The 22,685-nt window shown below is 35.1% G+C and overlaps 1 protein-coding gene across 9 annotated transcripts in view; it reads right to left on the bottom strand.

Moving 5' to 3' along the window:
- TSGA10 (testis specific 10) overlaps window positions 1-22,685 on the bottom strand; it is a 109,870-nt gene that overhangs the window by 54,772 nt on the left and 32,413 nt on the right. For 6 of the 9 annotated variants that reach the window (XM_033125405.1, XM_033125409.1, XM_033125406.1 and 3 more), the window contains 6 exons: window positions 15,806-15,871; window positions 14,605-14,772; window positions 14,050-14,205; window positions 10,100-10,270; window positions 9,933-10,010; window positions 8,876-9,027 (listed from right to left, as the gene is read on the bottom strand). In XM_033125405.1, the coding sequence (XP_032981296.1) occupies window positions 8,876-9,027; window positions 9,933-10,010; window positions 10,100-10,270; window positions 14,050-14,205; window positions 14,605-14,655 (608 nt within the window). In that variant the 5' untranslated portion in view covers window positions 14,656-14,772; window positions 15,806-15,871. The remainder of the gene's footprint in view (window positions 1-8,875; window positions 9,028-9,932; window positions 10,011-10,099; window positions 10,271-14,049; window positions 14,206-14,604; window positions 14,773-15,805; window positions 15,872-22,685) is intronic. The other 3 variants (XM_033125407.1, XM_033125410.1, XM_033125408.1) reach the window with 1 other exon arrangement.

The following is a 22,685-nucleotide window of genomic DNA, read 5'->3' as shown; positions in this document are numbered from 1 at the left end:
GTTAGACTTATACTTAAGTATCTCTTTTGGGGGTTGCTAATATAAATGGTGCTGTGTTTTCACTTTCAAATTCCACTTCTTCACTGCTAGTGTATAGGAAAGCAACTGACTTCGTATAGTAACCTTATATCCTGCAACCTTGTTTTAATTGCTCCAGATTTTTGTCGATTCTTTTAGATTTATCATGTCATCTGGAATAGTTTTAATATTGAAATCTTCTTAGCCTCAACTCCTCAAATTCAAACTAAACCTATCTTGGAATCTTTGGACACAGAGACCCAAACTAACTTTTTATTAACATATAATAGTTCCATCAATCATTCAGCTGTATGGGGAATTGTAACTTCTTGGATCTCAAGATGTTTGATGCACAGATGCAGGCACAGCACACAGACATTTTTTTTTTTTAATTTGCTTCTAGGAAGTATTTTGAAAACACTCCAGTTTTTTACAGGTGTTGATTTATCTGACATGGAAACCCAAACAGAAAAAAACTTCTGCTACTAAAATAGACTTGTTTAGGAAGAAAAGTTCATTTCAGCAGTACGGAACACAAATAATGAGTACTGGTTTTGAAACCCTGGGAATTTTGTTCATCAGCAGTGAAACCCAAACAACAATGGATACATTTCTTTTGGGCTGATTTGGCCTGTAACACTGTACTTAGTTTAGAGATATAGAAACCTAGACATGTGGTAAACTGTGCTCAGGACTCAACTTCTAATAAGTGGAGTGTACAAGTGGAATAAAACATAATTTTTTCATCAAGCGACAAAATGGAGAACGGGGACAATAGTATTTTAACTATATTGAATGTAGTTGGATTATATAGCCCATGAGTAGGTTCTTTGTAATTCTTTGCCTTTTGTACATGTAAATATGAGACCTATGATAAATTACTGTATTATAAAGAATAAGATATCGATCTTTAAAAAATAAATTTATACCTGACTTCTCAGCAGAAATAATGAAAGTCAGAAGATAGTGGAAGGATATGAAAGTGTTAAAAATAATTCCTAACCTTTAGAATTCTTTACCTAGCAAAAATTGCCTTCAATATAAGCAAGGCTGCAATAGAGGTGATGAGAAATTCTCAGCCTTGAACACATTTTGAAAACAGAATCAACTAGATTGGATATGGGTGTATACAAGGAAAAATCATGGATCACTTCCAGGTTTCAGGCTAAGAATTGTATGAATGGAGTTTCCATTTACTGAGATGGGAAGACTAAACAAGAGCAGATTTGTGTATGTTGGAGGGAAAGGGGTAGTGGACAACAGAAACTGAGGTTTGGAAATGTTAAGTTTGAGGTATCAATTAGACATCATAATAAAGATGAAAAGGAGGTAGTTTGACATTCAAATTTGAAGTTCAAAAGAGAATTCCAGGCTACAGATACATATTTCAGAGTCAAAAGTAATACCTGAGACTGGATGAGATGACTGAGGGATAAGTGTGGATACAGAAGAGAAGAGGTCTAAGGACTGAACTCAGGGACACTCCAACATTTGGAGGTCATGGGGATAAGAAGGAAGTAGCAGAAGAGACTGAGATAGGACAGCCAAAGAGAAAAAAAAGGAAAAAAATCAAATGAGCATGGTACGTCAGAAGCCAAATGAAGAAAGTGTTTTAATCAGTAGAGAGAGCACAACTGATCGACTTTATCAGATTTTGCTACTAGGTCAAATAAGATGAAGGCTGAGGATTGACCATTGAATTGAGCAACGTGAAAGTAAATATTACTTTGAAAAAAAGTTTGATAGAATGGGAGGGGAGAAAGGCAGATTACAGTAGGTTCACGAGAGAACAAAAAGTGAGACCAGAAGCTTAGACAACTCTTTTCATGAAATTCCTGAAACTGAGACAAAAAATTTAGTACAAATATAGGATATTTGAATAACAAGATTACAAATCCGAACTAAGGGACAGATATAAACCACTGTACCCAACTATTTCAGAATTTGTAATTTCTCAAATATACACAGATCATTACTAAAATTGACCATAAAAGTAGAGGACAACAAGTTTCAGAAATCTGAAACCTAACAGTATGTTCTGAGAAACAATGCAATTATAATTAAGCAAGAAAGCAATCACAAGCAGATAAATAAAAATTGGTTTTGGATATTTAAAATCACAATGGATCAAATTAAGAAGTCATAATGACATTAGAAAGAAGTACATAAAACTTGTAGGTACATTCAAATAAGTATTTAGAAGAAAATTTATGGCCTTAAATGTTAATATAAGGGAAAAAAAAAGTCCAAAAAGTAATAATGTAAGCATTCATCTGAAGAAATTAGAAAAAATTAGAAAATAAATCTAAAGAAAATAGAAGATAGTCGTTACCAGAGGGTAAGGAAGGAGGAGGAAGGTAGATGAGGGTAAAAGGGATCAAATATATGGTGATGGAAGGAGAACTGACTCTGGGTGGTGAACACACAATGTGATATACAGATGACGTATTACAGAATTGTACACCTAAAACCTATGTAACTTTATTAATAATTGTCACCACAATAAACTTTAATTTAAAAAAAAGAAAGAAAATAGAAGGAAATAATGAAGAACAAAAGTTAATGAAATAATAAAACAAACAATAGGGAGGATCACCAAAGCAAAATCATGGTCCTTTGAAAAGACTATTAAAAACAACAAACTAAAAAAAGAGGAAATCACTACAGATTCTGTGAACATTAAAATGTTGAAAGGTATTATAAACAACATTATTCTAAAAATGTTTTGAAATATTCAGAAAATGCACAAATGCCTCAAAAAATAGATACTAACCGGCATAAGAAGAAACTTCTAATTGTTCCTTTACCATTAAATGAATAAAATAAAATTTTCCCTAAAAAAAAAAAATGTTGACACCCAAACGGCTTCACTGGTAAATACTAAAACTCCAATATTATGCGAATTCTTCTAGGTATTGAAAGAAGACAGAATGAATTGGCAAGATTATTATTAGGTTTATAATATCTTGATACCAAAATATGACTTTAAAAAGCCCCAACATGGGCAAATTATTGGTCAATCTTAATGATAAAAATAGAGGTAAATACCTTAAAGAAGTAGTTAACAGAGACCAAAAATCTACAAAAAGTATAATATACCCTAACTGATTTGATAAAGTACATCCATTCCTGGGGGAAAAAAAACAAAAAACCACCTAGTAATCTAGGAATAGAAGGAAACTTCTTCAACCTGATATAAGACATCTATGAAAGATGTACAGTAACATCTCTGTTTAAAATCTGAATGCTCCCCCCTTAGATGTGGAAAAAAGACAAGGATGTGCACTTCACCATTTCTATTCAACATTGTGTTTGATCTTCTAGACAGTGCAATTAGGCAAGAAAAAGAATAAAAACCATGCAAACTGAAAAAGTAAAATTGTCACTATTTGCAGATGACCTAGTTGTTGATTCAGAAAACTAAATGGAATCTATAAAAAGACTACTAGAACTAAAAGGTAAATTCAGCAAGGTTGTAGAATATATATCTAAAAATAAATTGTGAAACTTCTGGTTTTAGCCCTGACATGTAAAGAACTTAGAAGACGTCATTCCCATTGTTAAAACAAGGAAAAGATGATTAAACTGAAAAATCAAAGACTTTTTGTGGAAACATCAGGATACTGATTTGCTAGTCCAATTGCCACCCCAAAATCTGAAAAGAAAGGCAAATTCATAGAGTCACAAATAAGGTATGCTCATCAAAAGGAAATGCTAGAAAACAAAATACTGTGACAAAAATGAAGAATGGCCTTGATGGGCTCATCAGTAGACTGGGCACAGTCAAGGATAAATCACTGAGCTTGAAGATAGGTCAATAATAACTTCCCAAACTGAAAAAAAGAATGAAAGAAAAAAAATGGAACAAAACAGCTAAGAACTGTGGGTATAACTGAAATACCAGAAGGAGAAAAAAGAAGAAAACAAGAGCATAAGAAATATTTGAAGTAATAATGGCCTAGAATGTTCCAAAATTAACGTGTAGAGAACTGCAAAGCACTGATGAAAGAAATCAAAGATCTAAATAAATGGAGATATAGTCCACATTTATAGATCGAAATACTCAACATTGGTAAGATGTTGATTCTTCCCAACTTGAGCTAAAGATTCAATGCAAACCCAATTAAAGTCCCAGAAAGCTATTTTATAACTATTGATGAACTGATTCTAGTTTACATGGAAAGGAAGAAGACCCAGAATAGCCAATATAATATTGAGAAGACAAAGTTGGAGGATTCATACTACCCAGTAAAGTAACAACAATCAAGACAGCATGGTTTGGCAAAAGACTAAACAAAATAGATCAATGGAACAGAATGGCGAGCCCAGATATAGGCCCACACAAATACAAGCAACTGATCTTTGACAAAGGAGCAAAGACAATAGAGAAAGGCCAGTCTTCCAATAAATGGTGCTGGAACAATTCTAGAATATCCATATGCAAATTAAGCAAGCCTAAACAGAGACTTTATGTCTTTCAGAAAAATTAACTCAACATAGACCATTGACCTTAAGTACAAAATGCAAAACTATCAATTTCTAGAACAAAAGAGAGGAGAAAAATATGTGCCCTAGAATTTCGTGATGAGTTTTTAAATACAACACCAAAAACACAATCCATGAAAGAAAATTTAAAATTTCTGCGCTGCAAAACACACTGTTAAAAGAGTGAAAAGACAAGGCACAGACCGGTAGAATATTTTTGCAAAACACGTATCTGTTAAGAACATTTATCCAAAACATACACGAGATTCTTAAAACACAACAGTAAGTAAAACAAACAATTGAAAAATGTCCAAAATATCTAAGTAGACACCTCACCAAAGAAGATACAGATGGTAGATGGTAAACATATGAAAAGATGTTCTACATCATTTGCCACTAGATAATTACAAATTAAAACAATGCACCATCACAATACACCTATTATGATGGCTAAAATACAAAAATCTGACAAAACCAAATGCTGACAAAGATGTGGAGCAACAGAAACTCTCATTTATTGCTGGTGGAAATGCAAAATGGCACAGCCACCTTGGAAGAGAGTTTGGCAGTTTCTTATAAAGCTAAATATACTTTGACTGTATATGATTCAGCAATTGTGCTCCAAGGTATTTACTGAACTGAAAACTTATGGCCACACAAAAGCCTGCATATGAAAGTTTATAGCAGCTTTATTCATAATTGCCAAAAACTGGAAGCAACAAGATGTCTTTTAATAGGTGCATAGATTAAACATACTGTGGTACATACCTATGATAGACTATTACACAAGAAATGAGCTATCAAAGTATGAAAAGACAAGGGTGAACCTTAAATGCACACTGCTAAGGGAAAGAGCCAGTCTCAAAAGGCTACATACTGTATGATTTCAATGATATGACATTCTGGAAAAGGCACACATTATCTCAGCCAGGTGATCAACGTCAAAATCAACAGTAGTAGGTCATATCGATACTACTGTACCCATGATATCTTGGACATATATGTACCCTAAAATGGCACTTAACCTCTGTGATCTTCCTCTCAAAAACATATTACCCTGTCTAATCATGAGAAAAACATCAGACAAACCCCAGTTGAGAGATTTTCTACAAAATACCTGATCAGAACTTCTCAAAACTGTCAAGGTCATCAAAAACAAGGAAAGTCTGAGAGGGGCATAGCCAAGAGAAGCCTAAGGAGACATGACAACTAAATGTAATATGGTGTCCTGGATGGGATCCTGGAACAGAGAAAGGACATTAGGGAAAAACTAACGAAATCTGAATAAAGTACAGACTTTAGTTAATAATAATGTATCAATATTGATTCATTAATTGTAACAAGTGTATCATTCTAATGTAAGATGTTAACAACAGGAAGTTGGGTAGGAGATATGTAGAACTCTGTACCACTTTCTCAATTTTTCTGTAAATCTGTAACTGTTCTAACATACAAAGTTTAGTTTTAAAAATAACTGTATTTTCATACACAAGCAATAAACAATCAGAAAGTGAAAATTTTAAAATTCCATTTACAATAGCAGTGAAAAGGAGGAAATACTTAGGGATAAATCTGACAAAAGAAGTGTAAGATCTACACACTGAAAACTACAAGACATCCCGAGGAAATTAAAGACCTAGGGAAATGGAGAGACATACTTGGTTCATGAGTGGGAACACTTTATATTCTTTAGATGTCATTTTCCCCCAATTCCAGTCAAATTCCCAAGCAGACTTTTTTTGTATATGTTGTGAAGCTGATTGTAAAATTAAAATAAAATGCAAAGGAACTAGAACAGCCAAAACAACTTTGAGAAAGCAGGAAGTTGGAGGACTAACACTACCTAATTTGAAGACTTAAAGTAATCAGGAATGTTATATTGGCATCAAGATACATAAATAGAGCCACTGAACTAAACAGATAACCAAGAACAGACCTACACATATATGGATAACTGACTTTCTACAAACGTGGAAAACAATTCAGTATAGAAAGGATAGTTTTCCAACAAATAGTGCTGGAACAATTGGATATCCATATGCAAAATAAAACGTGAACATTGATTTATATCTAGTACTATATAAAAAATTAACTTGAAATGGATCATAGATTTAAATATAAGAACTAAAACTATAAAATTGCTAGAAGAAAACACAGGAGAAAAATCTTAGTTACCTTAGGCTTAATGATGGCTTCTTTGAAAGAACACAAAAAACTGGATATAAATTTTTAAATTTCACTTTATCAAAATAAAAAACATTTGCTCTTTGAAAGACCCTGTTAAGAAAATAAAAAGGCAAGCCACAGACTGGGAGAAAATATTTGCAAAACATGTACCTGATAAAGGACTCGTATCTAGAATATAGAAAAGACTTTTACAACTTAATGATCATAATATAAACCACTCAAGAAGAATGTGCAAAAAATTTCAATAGACACTAAAGAAGATAAATGTATGGCACATAAGCACAAGAACAGATGCTTGAAATCATTAGTCATTAGGGAAGGCAAATTAAAACCATAACACACACCTATCAGAACAGCTAAAATTAAAAAGACACTGCACACCGAGTGCTGGTGAGAATATGTGACAACTGGAACACTAAGACACCACTGGTGCCAAAGTAAAATAAAATAGTACAATCACGTTAGAAAACAGTTTAATGATTTCTTCAAAAGTTTAACATATATCTATTATATGACTCACTCTACTGTTAGTTATTTTCCAAGAGAAATAAAAGCATACATCCACACAAAGACTCATATAGCAACATTCATATAACAGTTCTATTGGTTACAGCCCCAAACTGGAAACAACCAAAATGTCTACATGGTGTATCCATACAATGGAATACTACTCAGCAATAAAAAGGAATAAACTCTTGATTACATGTGACTACGTGAATAAATCTCAAAATAATTTTGGTAAGTGAAAGTATCTGGACAAAAGAATATATACTGTATGATTTCATTTACGTAACATTTTAGAAAATCCAGACACATCTCTATGACAGAAAGCAAATCAGCAGTAGCTTGGGGATTAGCAGGGCAGGGAGAGGTCACAGAGGGGCACGAGGAAACTTTGGGAGTGATGGATAGAGCCACTATCCTGACGGAGGTGATGGTTTTAGAGGTACATACATGTCGAAACTTACCAAACTGAACACCTTAACTATGTGAATAATATTTTAATAATACTGTTAAGACAAATGTACACAAAACATCTCCAAATTATTACACATCTATCAGTTAGAATATTTTAATAAACTACTAAAACGCTCTCAAAGAACTTCCAATGCATGGGAAAACGCTTATGGTATATAATTAAGTGAAACTGGCCAAATATATCACTTATTATAGGATAATGTCAATTACATAGAAAACTTACACACACACAGATAAACATATTTCTAGTTAGAAACAGATCCACACTAACAATAATTCTCCCCTAGTTTGTGGAATCATGGGTGATTTAAATTTTCTTTACACTTTTCTCTATTTTCCAAGGTTTTCTTTGTGGTTATTGTCTTATCATTTTTATTTTACCTGAGCTTGCAATATCCTTTTAAGCAGGGAAGAATTTGAATGATTATCTATCCTGACAAGTGATCCCAATGTATGTGAACCAACTATTATCTGTAGACTTAATATATTTCACACTCAAATGAACTACTATTTTTCAAATGTTCACAGATGTACTGAAATTCAGCCTTACTGAATCTGCAGAACCTGTATTTCTCACATCCACACATACTAAAAGTTAAATAACTAACATGGAGGTCTTCAAAAATGTACTCCCCTATGCTACTGCCTGTAGCAACTTGATTAGAATTTCTTCTGCTGCTGTACCAGTATGTAGAAAGGGCGAAGCTCAGTACTTGACATCCAATTAACAGAAGTTCTGTTACATGTTCCTACTTTTCTGCTATGACTTTTTATTATATTCTAAACCACCCTTTTGCTAAGCTACTATCAAACCTATGCTTTGCACTTGCTTATGCTGTTCAGATCCCAGAACATAATTTACGTTACAAAGGTACGTTAACAACCACATGCCAAAGTCAAACACACTCTGTACCCAGAAGGGCTGGCCTTGCAAGGGCTATTTCAGCTAAACATTTGAGGCTCTCTGCAAATGGAGGATTCAGATCACTAGAAGTTTGATTCCTGGTTAAGAGTGGCCTGACCAGTCTGTGACTGATCTCGGAGAAATCATGTAAAGGGTGCTGAGGTTTCTTACAACTGCTTTGTAATAATCCTCCCAGAAATTACAGTCAACAAATAACTTAATTATCATGATAAAATACACTACAAAAAAGCAGAGCTAGTAGGTATAGTAAGCTATTAGTTGTTCAAAGGTAATTTAGTTTACCTCAAAGAATTATTCTCTGCTTTTTGTCTGCCAAGTTCACTTTCGGTATCCATCGCCTTTCTTGCTAGTGATTTCATTTCTTTCTCCACAGTGGTTATGGTTTCCTTCATCAAAGTCATGTTTGACATTTGTTCCATACGTTCATCATCAAGCTATACAAGTAGAATGACAAGGTAGGTTACGGCCATCACTGAGGAAGTCTTAGTGCTTTCCTAAAGAGAGATCCTCTCCTGGTACAACTGTGGTACATGACAAGACTTACACGACGAGCTGATCAGATTAGACTTAAAGTTGTGGGAGGCTGTATGGACAAGGTATGGTGGAGAAGGAACAAGAACAGGGTTCCACCTACATTTTCAATCGGGTGCAATGTGACTACAGCATACATCTCCCATTTGCAAAGGATTTCCTATTTGCTGCTCAACATTAACAAATTATACACATAAAGTGGGTTAATGAAAAAAATCATCTTCCTCCTACCTATTGCTTTTTTTACTCATTATAACAACACAATACAGATGAATTCATAAACATTCAATTAAATTTGGTAACAGTAAGTCAAGTTCTCTTAATTCTGTTTCTATAGTTGTAACATCTCAAACATATATTCACAGGATCTCAAATCCTTGATTAGTAAAAATGTGATACTTCACATTTAAATTCAGTTTAAATATATTTTTCTCATTAATTTTCATTTCATCACAATTTTCTCTTCCCTAGCTACTCATTAGGTGGACTAAGTCAGGCTTTCTATATCTAGCAATGTTATCTTTGATGAACTAAGGAGATGAGAAAATTTTAAAATCCCTGCGAGTGCATCCCTAATTTTTTTTTTAAAAGAACACATTTCACAACCTAACATAAAAAAGATTTTACTCACATTTTTTAGAAGGAAATATACAATGAAAAATTGACAATTTATACCATCCATACCACCTAAATATTTTAGGATTACAAACATTATCTTAAATAATATAAAAGAACTTGTCTAAACACAGCAAAAGGGGGAAGCCATTGACAATGTATAGCCAAAAGCACAAAAGTGGTTTTTCTTTACGTTATGAACTGTACACTCCAGCTCCTCTATCCTTTGTTCCAAGTGAGCCTTCTCATTAAATGCCGTCTCTTGGGCAATCTGGTCAAAAAACAAAAATGAAACAAAGTACTTTCAATGTCACTGCATTGTGTTTCACAAATGTTCACACAGATAAAATTATTTCAGACCTTTAGCCTTTCCCTTAGACTATCTCGTTCTGTGGTCATTCTTCGTAAATCAGTGAAGGCCACATCTCTTTCAGTCTCCACCCGCCGGAGGATGGCATGCGCTGTTGTTGATTTAGGAGACTTACAGCTTTTCATCATTTCTCGTCGAAGTCGGGCAATTTCTTCCTGTGCCTATCATTTAAATACATAGAGAGACTCGCATTTAACAAGCCTTAGAACAGACATAAATACAGTTATCTTACCTTCAGCCAGGTAAAATTCAAACCTATATTAATATGTATGCAGCAGGATAAAATAATTTTTAATGAATGTATACAAATAAATGCAAATGATGCCCTAAAAATGCAAATGAATGTATACAAATAGAAGTTTGGTTCACAATATCTTGGCCCAAATTTTTTAAAACTAATTTTGGAGGCAGCCAATGCATGAGAGAATGTTTAACTAAGAAACATATATGGTATACTCCATCTACTTTACGATATAAATTTGAATTCAGCACAATTTGGGTAGAATACTGGTTTAATAAATATTATCATGGTGTTCTAGTCTTTCTCTACATAAATGTATGTAGTCAGGTCCTGGCTAATCTTACCCTGGACAGAAAGGCCCACCAATCCTTATTGCCAACCCTACACATTTGTTCAACCATCCTCAGCCCCCAAACTGTTCTACACCTGTAGATGATTTCATATCCTACTTCTCGGCTTAAGTCCCTTATCTTCCTTCGTCTTGATTTTGATCACTGTCTACTCGGCTATTCTCCAAGTCTCAGAGGAGGATATACTACTTCCCAAATTCCATAGCTAAGCCTTCACCAGAATACTGGACCTCATCTCCTGAATTTCTTCTAAGATACCCCCGACTCAATTATAATTATTTCCTCTCATTGTGAAGAGTACCCTCTCCACTGGCTCTTTCTCCCCTGCCCTCAACCATGGATAGGGCTCCTATATCTTGAAACACTGTCACTTAATCCTGTAGCCCATTTACCATCCTATATCTCTTTTCCTTCTTTTTCGTTAAGTGCCATGGTCTATACCTCTGGTTCATTCCTTACTAGCCACTTTCTCACCCCAGTGTAACCTGGCTCCCACACTCACCACTCTGCAGAATTTCAACTAATACCTCACCAAACCTAATGGCCTTTTCTCAGTTCCTGTTCTTGATATTTTGACAACATTTGGCATTGTTTTCAACACCATCCTTGATATTCCTTTCTCCCTTGGGTTTATAACATTGTGCTGCCTTAGTTTCCTGTCTTCTTTATCTCTTTCAAAAGTTCTTCTACCAATGGAATAAAACTTCCCAAGATTCTCTATCTGTAGCTTTCTCATTCAGAGACCGCATCTACTCGAAAGGCTCGGACTTCTAAATCTACATCATCAGCTCTTGCCTTTCTCCCTACTCCAGTCTCTCATTTCTTACTGCTGGAGAGCAATTATGACCTGGATGTGTTATCATATTACTCCATCTGTTGAAACCAAACACATCTTTTCTCTCCAATCACCAATGATTTTCCTATTTTCCTACTAACAGCATTCTTTAGTCATTCAAAACAACTTCAGTAATTGCCATTCATCCTCCTTTTTGCTCAAATCAAATCTTGTCAAGTCTTCCTTTACAGTGTCTTTACCACCTGTCCCTGTCTTTATTTTAACTGATAGCACCTCTGCCTTAAGTCAGCCCTATCCATTGTTTCTTTGCATTTAGGTTAACATACCTTTGAAATAAGGAGTAACCACCTCCAGAAGAGCACATAATCTTGTTAACTGTTCTGTAACCCAATCCCCACCTTGCTATCCCCTATCTTCCCCCCTTAATTTCAAATAGCATAAAAAAAAAGCTGCAAAATTGTAATTCTCCAGAGCATTTGAGATCTTGCTCCCTGGTACTGTTGTCAGTTTGGCTGAAAAAAACTCTTACAAAAATTCTCGGAAAAGAAAAAGGAACCCTCACACGCTGTTGGTGGGAATGTAAATTGGTACAGCCATTTTGGAAGGCAGTGCACAGGTTCCTCAAAAAATTAAGAACAGGATTACCATATGACCCAGAAATTCCTCCCCTGGGTATCTACCAAAAAAATCTGAAAACATTTATCTGTAAAATTATATGCACCCCGATATTCATTGCAGCATTATTTATGGCGGCCAAGACATGGAAACAATCAAAGTGTCCTTCCATAGATGATTGGATAAAGAAGATGTGGTACATAAACACAATGGAATATTACTCGGCCGTAAGAAAAGATGAAATAGTGCCATTTGGAACAACACGGATGGATCTTGAGATTATTATGCTAAGTGAAATAAGTGAGACAGAAGTCAAGAACCATATGACTTCACTCATATGTGGGATATAAAACTGAAAGCAACAAAGGAACAAGACAAACAAACAAAGAAATAAAAACTGATAGACACAGACAACAGTTTAGTGGTTACCAGAGGGTAAGGGGGAGAGAGGGTGGTAGAAGAGGGAAAACGGGATCAAATATATGGTGATGGAAGGAGAACTGATTCTGGTAAACACACAATGCAATACATAGATGATGTATTATAGAAATGTACACTTGAAACCTATATAATTTAATTAACCAATGTCATATCAATAAATTTAATAAATAAAAAATATTCTCAAAAAAAAAAAAGTCCATGGTTTTTCCCTCCTTCCAATTTTCTTGAAGGAGAAACTGTTATATAAGATGATAATATAGAAAGATTATGTGAGGGATAATATAAAATTGTTACCAGGTTAAAATTGTAAAAATGTAGCTTTGGTCATATTTCTTCTGCCTTAAAAAACAAATAGACTGCCTACTGTTTATAAAGCAAAGTATAAACACTTTGTAAGGCATTAATAAAGTTATATTGTAACATAACGAAGTTATTTATTTGTATATTGTCTAGGGCTGCTTTTAAAAGACAACAGAGTTGAATAGCAGAGATCACATGGCCTGCAGAGCCCACGATATTCATTATCTGGGCTTTACAGAAAGTTTAGACTCCTGCTGTAGTCCCAGCTAACTCTCAACCCTTAGCTCCCTTTTCCCCTACTGACACATAGTCTTAAATTAATCCACTTACCTGCTGATTTTCCTGCCTTTGCCTCATACCAGTCCTTTAGTCTGGAATGTTCCTTCTTATCCCTTTTAGATAACAGAAACCCCATTCATCCCTCAGGACTCAAACTCCACTTCTCTACCAAGATTTCCTTCATCCCCATAACTAAAACTATCCACTTTTATTTTTGCAATATCTTCTTGACTACTTATGCTAAAGTAACAAAGAATAAATACATGGCAATATATTTTATCTCCCCAACTAGATTGCAAACAATAGAAAAAACAGTGCCTGAGTCTTGTCTTTTTTATTTAGAGTAGCAAGCCCAGAACCCTGCACAAAGTTGCTGTAACAGAATTTGATATTTTTAAGTTATGTTGGTGATTTATGGAGTTTAATGTTTGTTGAATAAAGAAGCTATTTGATTAATAATGCTTACATAATTTAAAGCCAAAAATAAACTACAAATTACTTTTACTCTCTGAAATTAAACAAAGTATATGGCAGTTCCTAAAGTGGTTGACAGTACATCAGAATGCTATGTTAGTATTTTTTAACTCCCAAACGCAAATCTTTTTACTTTGAACTCACCATACCCTCTCATTTAACATCTTCCCAATTTCTTATTTCAAACATCAGACTAGTTCTATGCATGTATATGATCTTTTTTGGGTATAGGTATAACATATATGTGTGAATATATGTGTGAGTGTACACATACATTTATTGTATTGGAAATATATTACATTTCATTAAGAATAACTTCAGAACAAAAGTAATTCCCAAATATTAAATCAATTTGTTTGGCAGATTTAAGCATACTTAAAGAACTACATATCTCTAGACTTAACTGTTATTATTTTTACATATTCTGGTTCCTTATAAACTTACCTGTTCATAAAGAAGGAAGGTCTTGTCTCTCTCAGATGTAAGAACCTTGACATTACCCTGAATTTCTGCCAAATGACGCTCATATTTTTCCAGCATGCATTTAAGTTCTTCGCGGTCTCTTGTTGTCTTCAAAAGCTCTACATCACAGTTTGTAACCTACAATTATTATATAAGAAATTTGAAATTCTTTCTTTACATCTGGTACTAATAGAAAGGTGCTACTGATGGCAGTACACAATCTCTACTTAAGCACATATGACTATGTAATGAAAGGAAACGATGAAGAACAGAGTTTAAAAAATCACCTCTTTCTAACAGCTTCATTCCAAAGTGCCCCACATTTGTCTGATTACCTCTCAGCTACTACTAATACTGGGGATAAAGAACCAACTTTGATGACCCACCGTCCATCAAAGTGACCTCTGTCTCCCAACCTCTTTGATATACCAATTCATGCCAATCAACATGAATTATCTCCAGATTAGGTAAAACAAAGAATAAAAGTCCATGTTTGAGCAACAAATTCCAACATAGTTATAAGTTTCCAAAACCTACCCGGGAAGATGGAGATGGGCGTCTTGGACTTTTAGATCTATTCCTAATCATCTTTCTCAAATTTTGAGCTTCACTCTTGTAGTAATCTCTGTCTGCTTCCAAAGTCTTGACAAAGGAATCAAGTCTGGAAGGAGATTTATTTTGTGCTTTTTCAGTCTCTAAAATTATCTTGCCAAGAAGGAAAAAATTAGGCCATTATTTCAAGCTAAACTATAGCATCATTTTCTACACGAAAGTTGAAGACAAACAAACAGGATCCTTAAAAATAATGAATTTGGTGTTTTAAAAATAATTCATCAATACTTTTTAAAAAGCAGTTAGAAACTTTCTTTTCTGAAATGTACTATAGTTTTATTTAACTGAATAAATTTAACATTCAGCATTTCTGAATGTACTATAGTTTTATTTAACTGAAAGTGCCCCTAAATTTACTCAATAGTTTTGAAGAAAAATAGTGAAGACATTTCAGAGAGGCCAGAAATGTCCACAAATCTAGTTACAAATCCTAGAAATGGAATTAATTTGCTTAGAAAACCTGGTAAAGCATCCAAGTTTTGTTTAATAATTGTTCAATGAATGAATAAATTAAATGAATGCTGGATATTCCATACTTGCATGTACTTTCAGATGCATTCCCGTTCACTTTAATATATTTAGAAACATTTCTTTTACAACACTTATTTTAACAATACTATATTGAGAGAAAATAACATACTTACAGACAAGGTGTTGAAAATATTTTAAATGGTAACGTGAAAAGGTCTCAACAGAGCAGTTTTCATTCCACATTGTTAGATAAAGAAAATATATTACTCAGAATTCAGTAACAAAATTTGACTTAAAGATATTTATTACGATAAGGCATAAAAGTTAATGTGTAGACAAATTCACCTTATATTTTGAGAATTAAATTATAGTCATCATTTTAAGTCAAGTAGTAGTTAAGGGCATTACTAAAACTAACCAAAAGTTCTCTCCACCTCTAGAAAAGAAAGGAATGATGAAGTGGAATAGAGCAGCACTGCTCCTACAGGTGGGAGCATCCTGTGCACCAGCAGACGGTGCTGATTTAGACAGCAAACATATTTTATTGTTCACAAAATGCATGAGAGCCAAAACATATGTACAACTTTTCATAGTCTTACTCTACTGACAGAATAAAAACAATTCCTTAACACATATTTTACAAAAATGTACTTACAGATCTAAGTCTTTTTATTGTATCTTCCAGTACTATTATATTATTTTGCTGGCAAATGAGTTCAATCTGAAAATCAAGCGAGAAAACAACTGTCATTGAGACTTAAAATGTTTAAACTGCTTTAACTGGAAAGAGACCATCAAAAAATGGAAGCCCCCTAAAAATAAAAACATGCAAGGGCGGCCAGTTAGCTCAGTTGGTTAGAGTGAGGTGCTCTCAGCAAGGTTGCCGGTTCAGTCCCCACATGGGCCACTGTGAGCTGCGCCCTCCACAACTAGATTGAAACAACTAATTGACTTGGAGCTGATGGGTCCTAGAAAACACACTAAATAAATAAATTAATTAATTAAATAAATAAATAAATAAATAAACAAATAAATGCAGACAGTGACTATTTTACAAAAGAAGAGATAATCTACCCTTTATATTCACCTAACTTGGATGGTAAGAGAACCTAGGATGAAATACAGCAGTTGCTTTAAATTATCTAATGTTTTCTATAAAATATTAGTTGACTGTATTTTACCAAATTACCCCTTCCCCCCCAGAAACTGGAAAAACATGCTAATGCTAGTTATAATTCTGAGGATAATAGGGAAGAAATAAAAGAATGACTAAGATAAAAAAATTTTTCCCAAACCACGATAGTCAGAAGTGATTGCTTTCTCCTCTGAACTCTACACTTAATAGTTTAGTTCAATCCACCTCACAAAAACCAAAAACTTTTTGTATCAGATTTATGACACAGAAAGAATATACGCAGTCTTACAGTATAGCTACCCAGTTATATACTTAATATGACTAGACTGTATGTTTCTAGAGGACAGTGACCATGTTTTGATATAAAGCTGAAAAGCTCTTGACTAAACGTTGGCATATTAGTTTAATAAACTTATTTCTCAATTCATAAACTTCCCCTTTGTTATGCTAAAGTGTCTTCTGCTATATTTCAAATTTGAATTTTCTGGAATTATTGCACCTCATTTATTTTTTAGACCAAAGTGCTTTTCTAAGATTTCTCTGGCAGTCATATTTTAATACTAAGGGGTGTTATGGTATGGAACATAACTTATGTACAGTTTAAATAAGCTTATGTATAGCTTTGGATAGGCAATTTTCAATGCTTTAATTTATACTACTATGTGGACTCTAAAAAGAAATAAATCTATATTGGATTACGTATAAAGATGTCCATACTAAAGTAAATTAATTATAGCAACTCATACTGCCAAGTAAAATACCAAAAATTTTATTTGGTATGACATATTCTTGCAAAAAATAAAAATTTATATACACATATCCTAGATATCGATGGAACAAAACCAATAACATATGAACTGAGGAAGATGGATTATGTCTAGTTATAGCAAGGTGTGATTTTGGTAGATGTTATTTTCTTTATTATGCTCTTGTATATAGACTGAAATTTTTATAATAGATGTGTATTACTTTTGTAAACATAACGCCGAGTCCACCCTGAAAAGCAAAATTAAAACTGGCCCAAATTAAAAGATGTGCCAACTCAGTGTTTTCATTTTTTGACAATTGTTTAATGAGGACCTAATATGTGCCTGACATTGTGGTATATGCTGGGTATAGAAGTGAATAAAACAGACAATCATCTCTGCCCTCATGTAGCTTACATTCTAGTTGAAAAGAGAAAAACAGAAGATCATAGGTAAAATATGTCAGACAGTGATTGTGTCATTCAAAAAATACAGAAGGTGCCAAAAAAAATGTATACACATTTTAAGAAAGAAGAAAACTGTATTAAAATTGTAATTCTCAATATATACTGGTCACAAAAGATAAATACAAGTCATGTGTATACCTTTTTTTTTTTTTTTGGCACCTCTGTTACACAATGAGTATTCACATCTATTCTGGGCACTTCAGATTTTAAAAGTGGATAAAATAGACAAAGATTCCTGAGCAGCTTATATTCCGGCTGGGTAGACAACGAAAAAATAAGCCTAACAAAAAAATATAGTACAATAGGAAAAAAAAAAGAGCAGAGTTAAGGACATTAGTGGTGTTCATGAAGGGCCAGTTTGGAATTTTAAATAGGGTGATCGGGGAGTCCTCACTGAAAGGTGCCCTTTGAGCAAAGACTTAAAGGAGGGAGGGAGTCAAACCATGTGAAAATCTGGAACATTCCATGCAGAAGATACAGCTATAGCAAATGTCCTAAGGCAAAAGGAACAGGAGGTTCCTGCTAAATTCCAAGGAACAGTAAGGAGGCTACTGTGGCTGGAGTAGAGGGAGGGAGGGATAAAGTAGGAAAGTGCTACAGAGCAAAACAAAGCAGGGGGTGGGCCAGCCCGGTGGTTCAGGCAGTTAGAGCTCCATGTTCCTAACTCCGAAGGCTGCCGGTTCAATTGCCACATGGGCCAGTGGGCTCTCAACCACAGGTTGCCAGTTCTACTCCTTGAGTCCCGCAAGGGATGGTTGGGCTCTGCCCCCTGCAACTAAGATTGAACACGGCACCTTGAACTGAGCTGCCTCCTGGTTGGATCAGTTGGTTGGAGCGTGTCCTCTCAACCACAAGGTTGCCAGTTCGACTCCCGCAAGGGATGGTGGGCTGCACTCCCTGCAACTAGCAACGGCAACTGGACCTGGAACTGAGCTGCGCCCTCCACAACTAAGACTGAAAGGACAACTTGAAGCTGAACGGCACCCTCCACAACTAAGATTGAAAGGACAACTTGACTTGGAAAAAAACGTCCTGGAAGTACACACTGTTCCCCAATAAAGTCCTGTTCCCTCTCCCCTCCCCCCCCCAAAAAAAAAGCAGGGGAGAGTGTCTGTGTGTCTGCATGAGTGTATGTTGTGGTGGGGGGGGGCGGGAGTTAAAACTTAAATATGCTTTCTGTTTTGCCTTCCACATAGGTTTTGAAATATTTTTGACTGACTGAATCACACACAAAGGTGACAATACTGACAGGAGCTACCACCAGAGATCCAGTCCAGTAATGGCCCCTATGTTAATTAAAAATATAAAACTGTATAAAGAAATCAGAATGATAAAACTGCAGTCCTACTTCATATTTCAAAGCATTGTATTCAAGTATCTGGGAAACACTGTAATAAGGCATGAATGATAAACAACTCGAGAGGAAGATAAAAGGAGGCATATAATTGTGGTGCTTTTAAAATATGTCCATGAATTCTGCTACTCCTTCCTTCAAAAGATGGAGTTGAACTTCCTTCCCCTTGAGTGGGGGCTATCCTTAACTAACAGGATATAGCAGAAGTGGTGGTGTGTAACTTCTGAGACTGGATCATAACAGGCATTACAGATTCCTCCTTGCTATCTCTCTTGGATCACTAGATTGGAGAAGCCACTGCTATAAATATACCAAACAACCTGAGGGAGAGGTCCACCTGGCAAGGAACCGCGGCTTCCTGCCAAAGCCAGCAGCTATCTGAGTAAGCCATCATAAAAGCAATCTTCCAGTGCCAGTCAAGCAATGCCTGCGTCCTGACCATCATTTTGACTCCACTTTCCTGAGAAACCATGAGCCAGAACTATTCAATTAAGCGGCACTTGAAACTGTGAGATATAAATGTGTGTTATTCAAAGAAGTTAAGGTTTAGAGTAATTTGGTAAAGCAACAAATAACACTAGGAAATACTCAAAACATTTGTATGGGATAAATGATGGAAGAATTTACTCTGTTCACCTTTAAAAATATGACTAAAAGGAATCCCTTCTGAGTAAGTAAATGTAATGCGGCCTCTCTCAATTCTAGACCAGCGAGCAGTAGCTTTACCCTCACAGTCTTCTTCCACATATCCAGAGCATGACCTCAAATAGTATAGGAACCCAAACATTCCTTCCCAGCTCTCAAATTAGAAATTCTCTTGCTTCAAGCCTCATCCTGATAGGGTAAGTAGATAAACACAAATGAGCAGGAAGAGAGACCTACCCCCGGTTAGAAAGCCCCCTGCTGCAGCTCCTACCTGGGTCAAGACCCCTTGCAGGTCAAGACCCCTTGCAGCTGCCCTCACATAGGGCACCAGCGCCTTACTAGCCCAGCAGGATTCCAGGCTCACACATGCCCCTAAATCAAGGGAGTGTGCTACTGAAAGCCAGAGAAGGAGGGAAGACCTTCCACTTATCAGAGTACACATCCTGTTTGTCAGGACCATTTTAGTGAGCTTCTCAAACAAACCCTAAAAAGAAACTTGACAGAAACTACCTTGAGAACCAAAAGGGGGGACTAAGCACCTCAGCAGGACAGAGACAAGCAGAAGAGAGGGGGAGGCAATTCTACGCATAGAAATAAAAGGAAGCCTTCATACAGTGTAAGGTAAGGCCTTTCCCCCTCTTGGGATTGGTCTGCTCCACATCTTAAGAGTGTATCTGCCTTCACTAATAAACTTCTTACTATCCTGTACTTGCATAAAATGCTCTCGACAAGACAAAAGCTAAGGGACACCAGAACAACCCGGTAACAACCCCACAAATCAGACAAGGAATCTCTCCCCAGCAACTGGATACCTACATTCTACACCCAATGACATATGGAAGATAACAACACGCATTGGTGTTCATATCCCCACCTCTGGTCATGCATCTTACTAATCCCCCTTTACCTGTACATTCACGTGACTTCATTTCAGGGCATTCTACCAACCTGAAGGACCTATTTCCATTCTGTCCTCTTTCTTAACTTTCTAGTGTTTTCCCAGCATCAGCAGTGCTCTCTCTACTCTCAAACTGCTACCCACCTCTTCCGCAAATAGCTTTCCAATTCTCTAATACAACAAACGTTCTACCTCATATATGGAAATCTATTTCCTAGAAACACTCTTTTTTGAGCCAAGCAGAATTTCCATCTGTGACTTTACTATTTTCAGTTTTAGGTAAGCCCTAGCTCTTTTACTTTAGAAGTTTTCCATTCCTGAAATTCTCCCTTTGATAACATGGGATTCACCCTGACAGACCCTAATAATCTCATCAAAATGATGACTTCTAAACTGGGTGCTCTCTTCATGGGAATCTGGCCAACTTGACTTCCCAGAGTCTGGGAAGGAGTGCAGTAAATTTTAATTTGAAGAAAACAAGGAAGACATAGTAAAACATTAATCCAGTGTTCTTTAATATGATCATTTTTATAATTGAGACTGAACTCAATTTACCATTAAAATGTGAATGAAGGATAACTATTTTAAAAGAAAGAATACAAACAAGAGTTTATTGAGAAACATTTAAAACATTCAAGGTGCTTTTAAATGTCCTTCAAATACTTTAGTAGCAACCATGACAAGCTAAATAATTCACAAGTTAAAACAAAGAATTCTTATCTACTCTCTCAAGTGGTTCCCCTAAGGACCTCCTCCAGGCAACACTGTTCAAGACTGTGTCCTTACATTGAAGTAATAAAATTCACATGTTTAAATATCTCATTATTCAGACTTTTCAGTAATTTAGACGTATTTATCCTTTATACAATGTAAGTGCATATAAACAAATACCAGCCTAGAGATTGGGTTCTTATATTTCAAGTTACTGTAACAAATAATGCCTTCAATAACATTCATGTTCTGCCTGATCATTTATTTAACTAAGCGCTTTATTATATTCTACCAAGACATGAAAAGGATGTTTAAGAAATGACATGTAACAACAAGTAGCTTTGAGAAACCACCTTATTATTACAGTTTACTAATTTGGTGATTAATAAGATCAAATCAAACAAGCACAAATGATAACAAACACGCTATCATTTTAAAAATTCAATAGGTTGCTTTTTGGCTTTCAAGTCCACTCTGTGTCTTGCTTATAAGCCACCAGGCAGCAATGAGAAATCAAGTGGTCTTCATTTTATAATTGTGTTGAAATTCTTAGTTTCTAAATTTCATGGCAGAGTACTAAAACTCAATCAAGAAATAAAATGTTATTAAAATATGAAAGAGCTACAGAAATTAAAATAATGTGGTAGTGGCACAAAAAATGGCAAAAGTAATCAATGAAACCAAACAATCCAGAAACACATCCACGCACATTGAGAATTTAGCAGCTGTTAAAATGGCACTTCAAATCAGTGACTAAAGAAAAGAACTAATCAACCCTACCTCATACCAAAACAAAAAGAAATTCCAGAAGGATTAAAACTTTTAAAAAAAATTATTAAAAGTATTAAAAGAAAACTAGAAATATTTTTGTAGTTCATGAGGTAAGAAGGCCTTCCTCAACAAGAATCTCAACTAGGCGGAACACAGAAAATTTTTAGGGCAGTGAAAATACTCTGTATGACACTGTAATGATTGGATGCATGTCATTATACATTTGTCCAACCCGCAGAATGTACAACACCAAGGGTGAACCTAATGTAACCTATGGACTTTGGGTGGTAATGTGTCAATGCAGGTTCATCAATTTTAACAAATGAACCCCTCTGGTGGTGATGTTGATAACGGGGGACGCTGTGCGTCTGGGGGGCAGGAGCTATAAAGGAAATCTCTGTACCTTCTGCTTAGTTTTGCTATGAATTTAAAACTGCTCTAAAAAAAAATAAAGTTTATTCAAATGTGTGAAATAAATTGTGAGTGTGAAAACAAACAGAAACAAAGACTGGGAACGTATGTATCTTATTAGTAGATATCTGTGCAGAGGAAGATTAGTGAGAGGAAGATTAGTGAGAGGAAGAATGTTCTCTATACAGAACATTCTTGTTGCTTTAAGTCTTTACCAGTACTAAATATTACTTAGGAACTTTTGTGAGCAAAATTTTTAAAAGAAATAAAATGTGAATTGCAATATAATTTAATCCATAGAACAGACATTTAAATATAATGTCAAATCTAAAAACTTTCAAATGACATAAACAAGAATGTCACTTTTTCCTTGCATTTAATAACCGCATGATGTTGA

Source organism: Rhinolophus ferrumequinum, chromosome 13, assembly GCF_004115265.2.
Source record: "Rhinolophus ferrumequinum isolate MPI-CBG mRhiFer1 chromosome 13, mRhiFer1_v1.p, whole genome shotgun sequence".
NCBI lineage: Eukaryota > Metazoa > Chordata > Mammalia > Chiroptera > Rhinolophidae > Rhinolophus > Rhinolophus ferrumequinum.
Note: the sequence above shows the minus strand (reverse complement) of the source record. Positions and strands in the feature narration are given on the sequence as shown.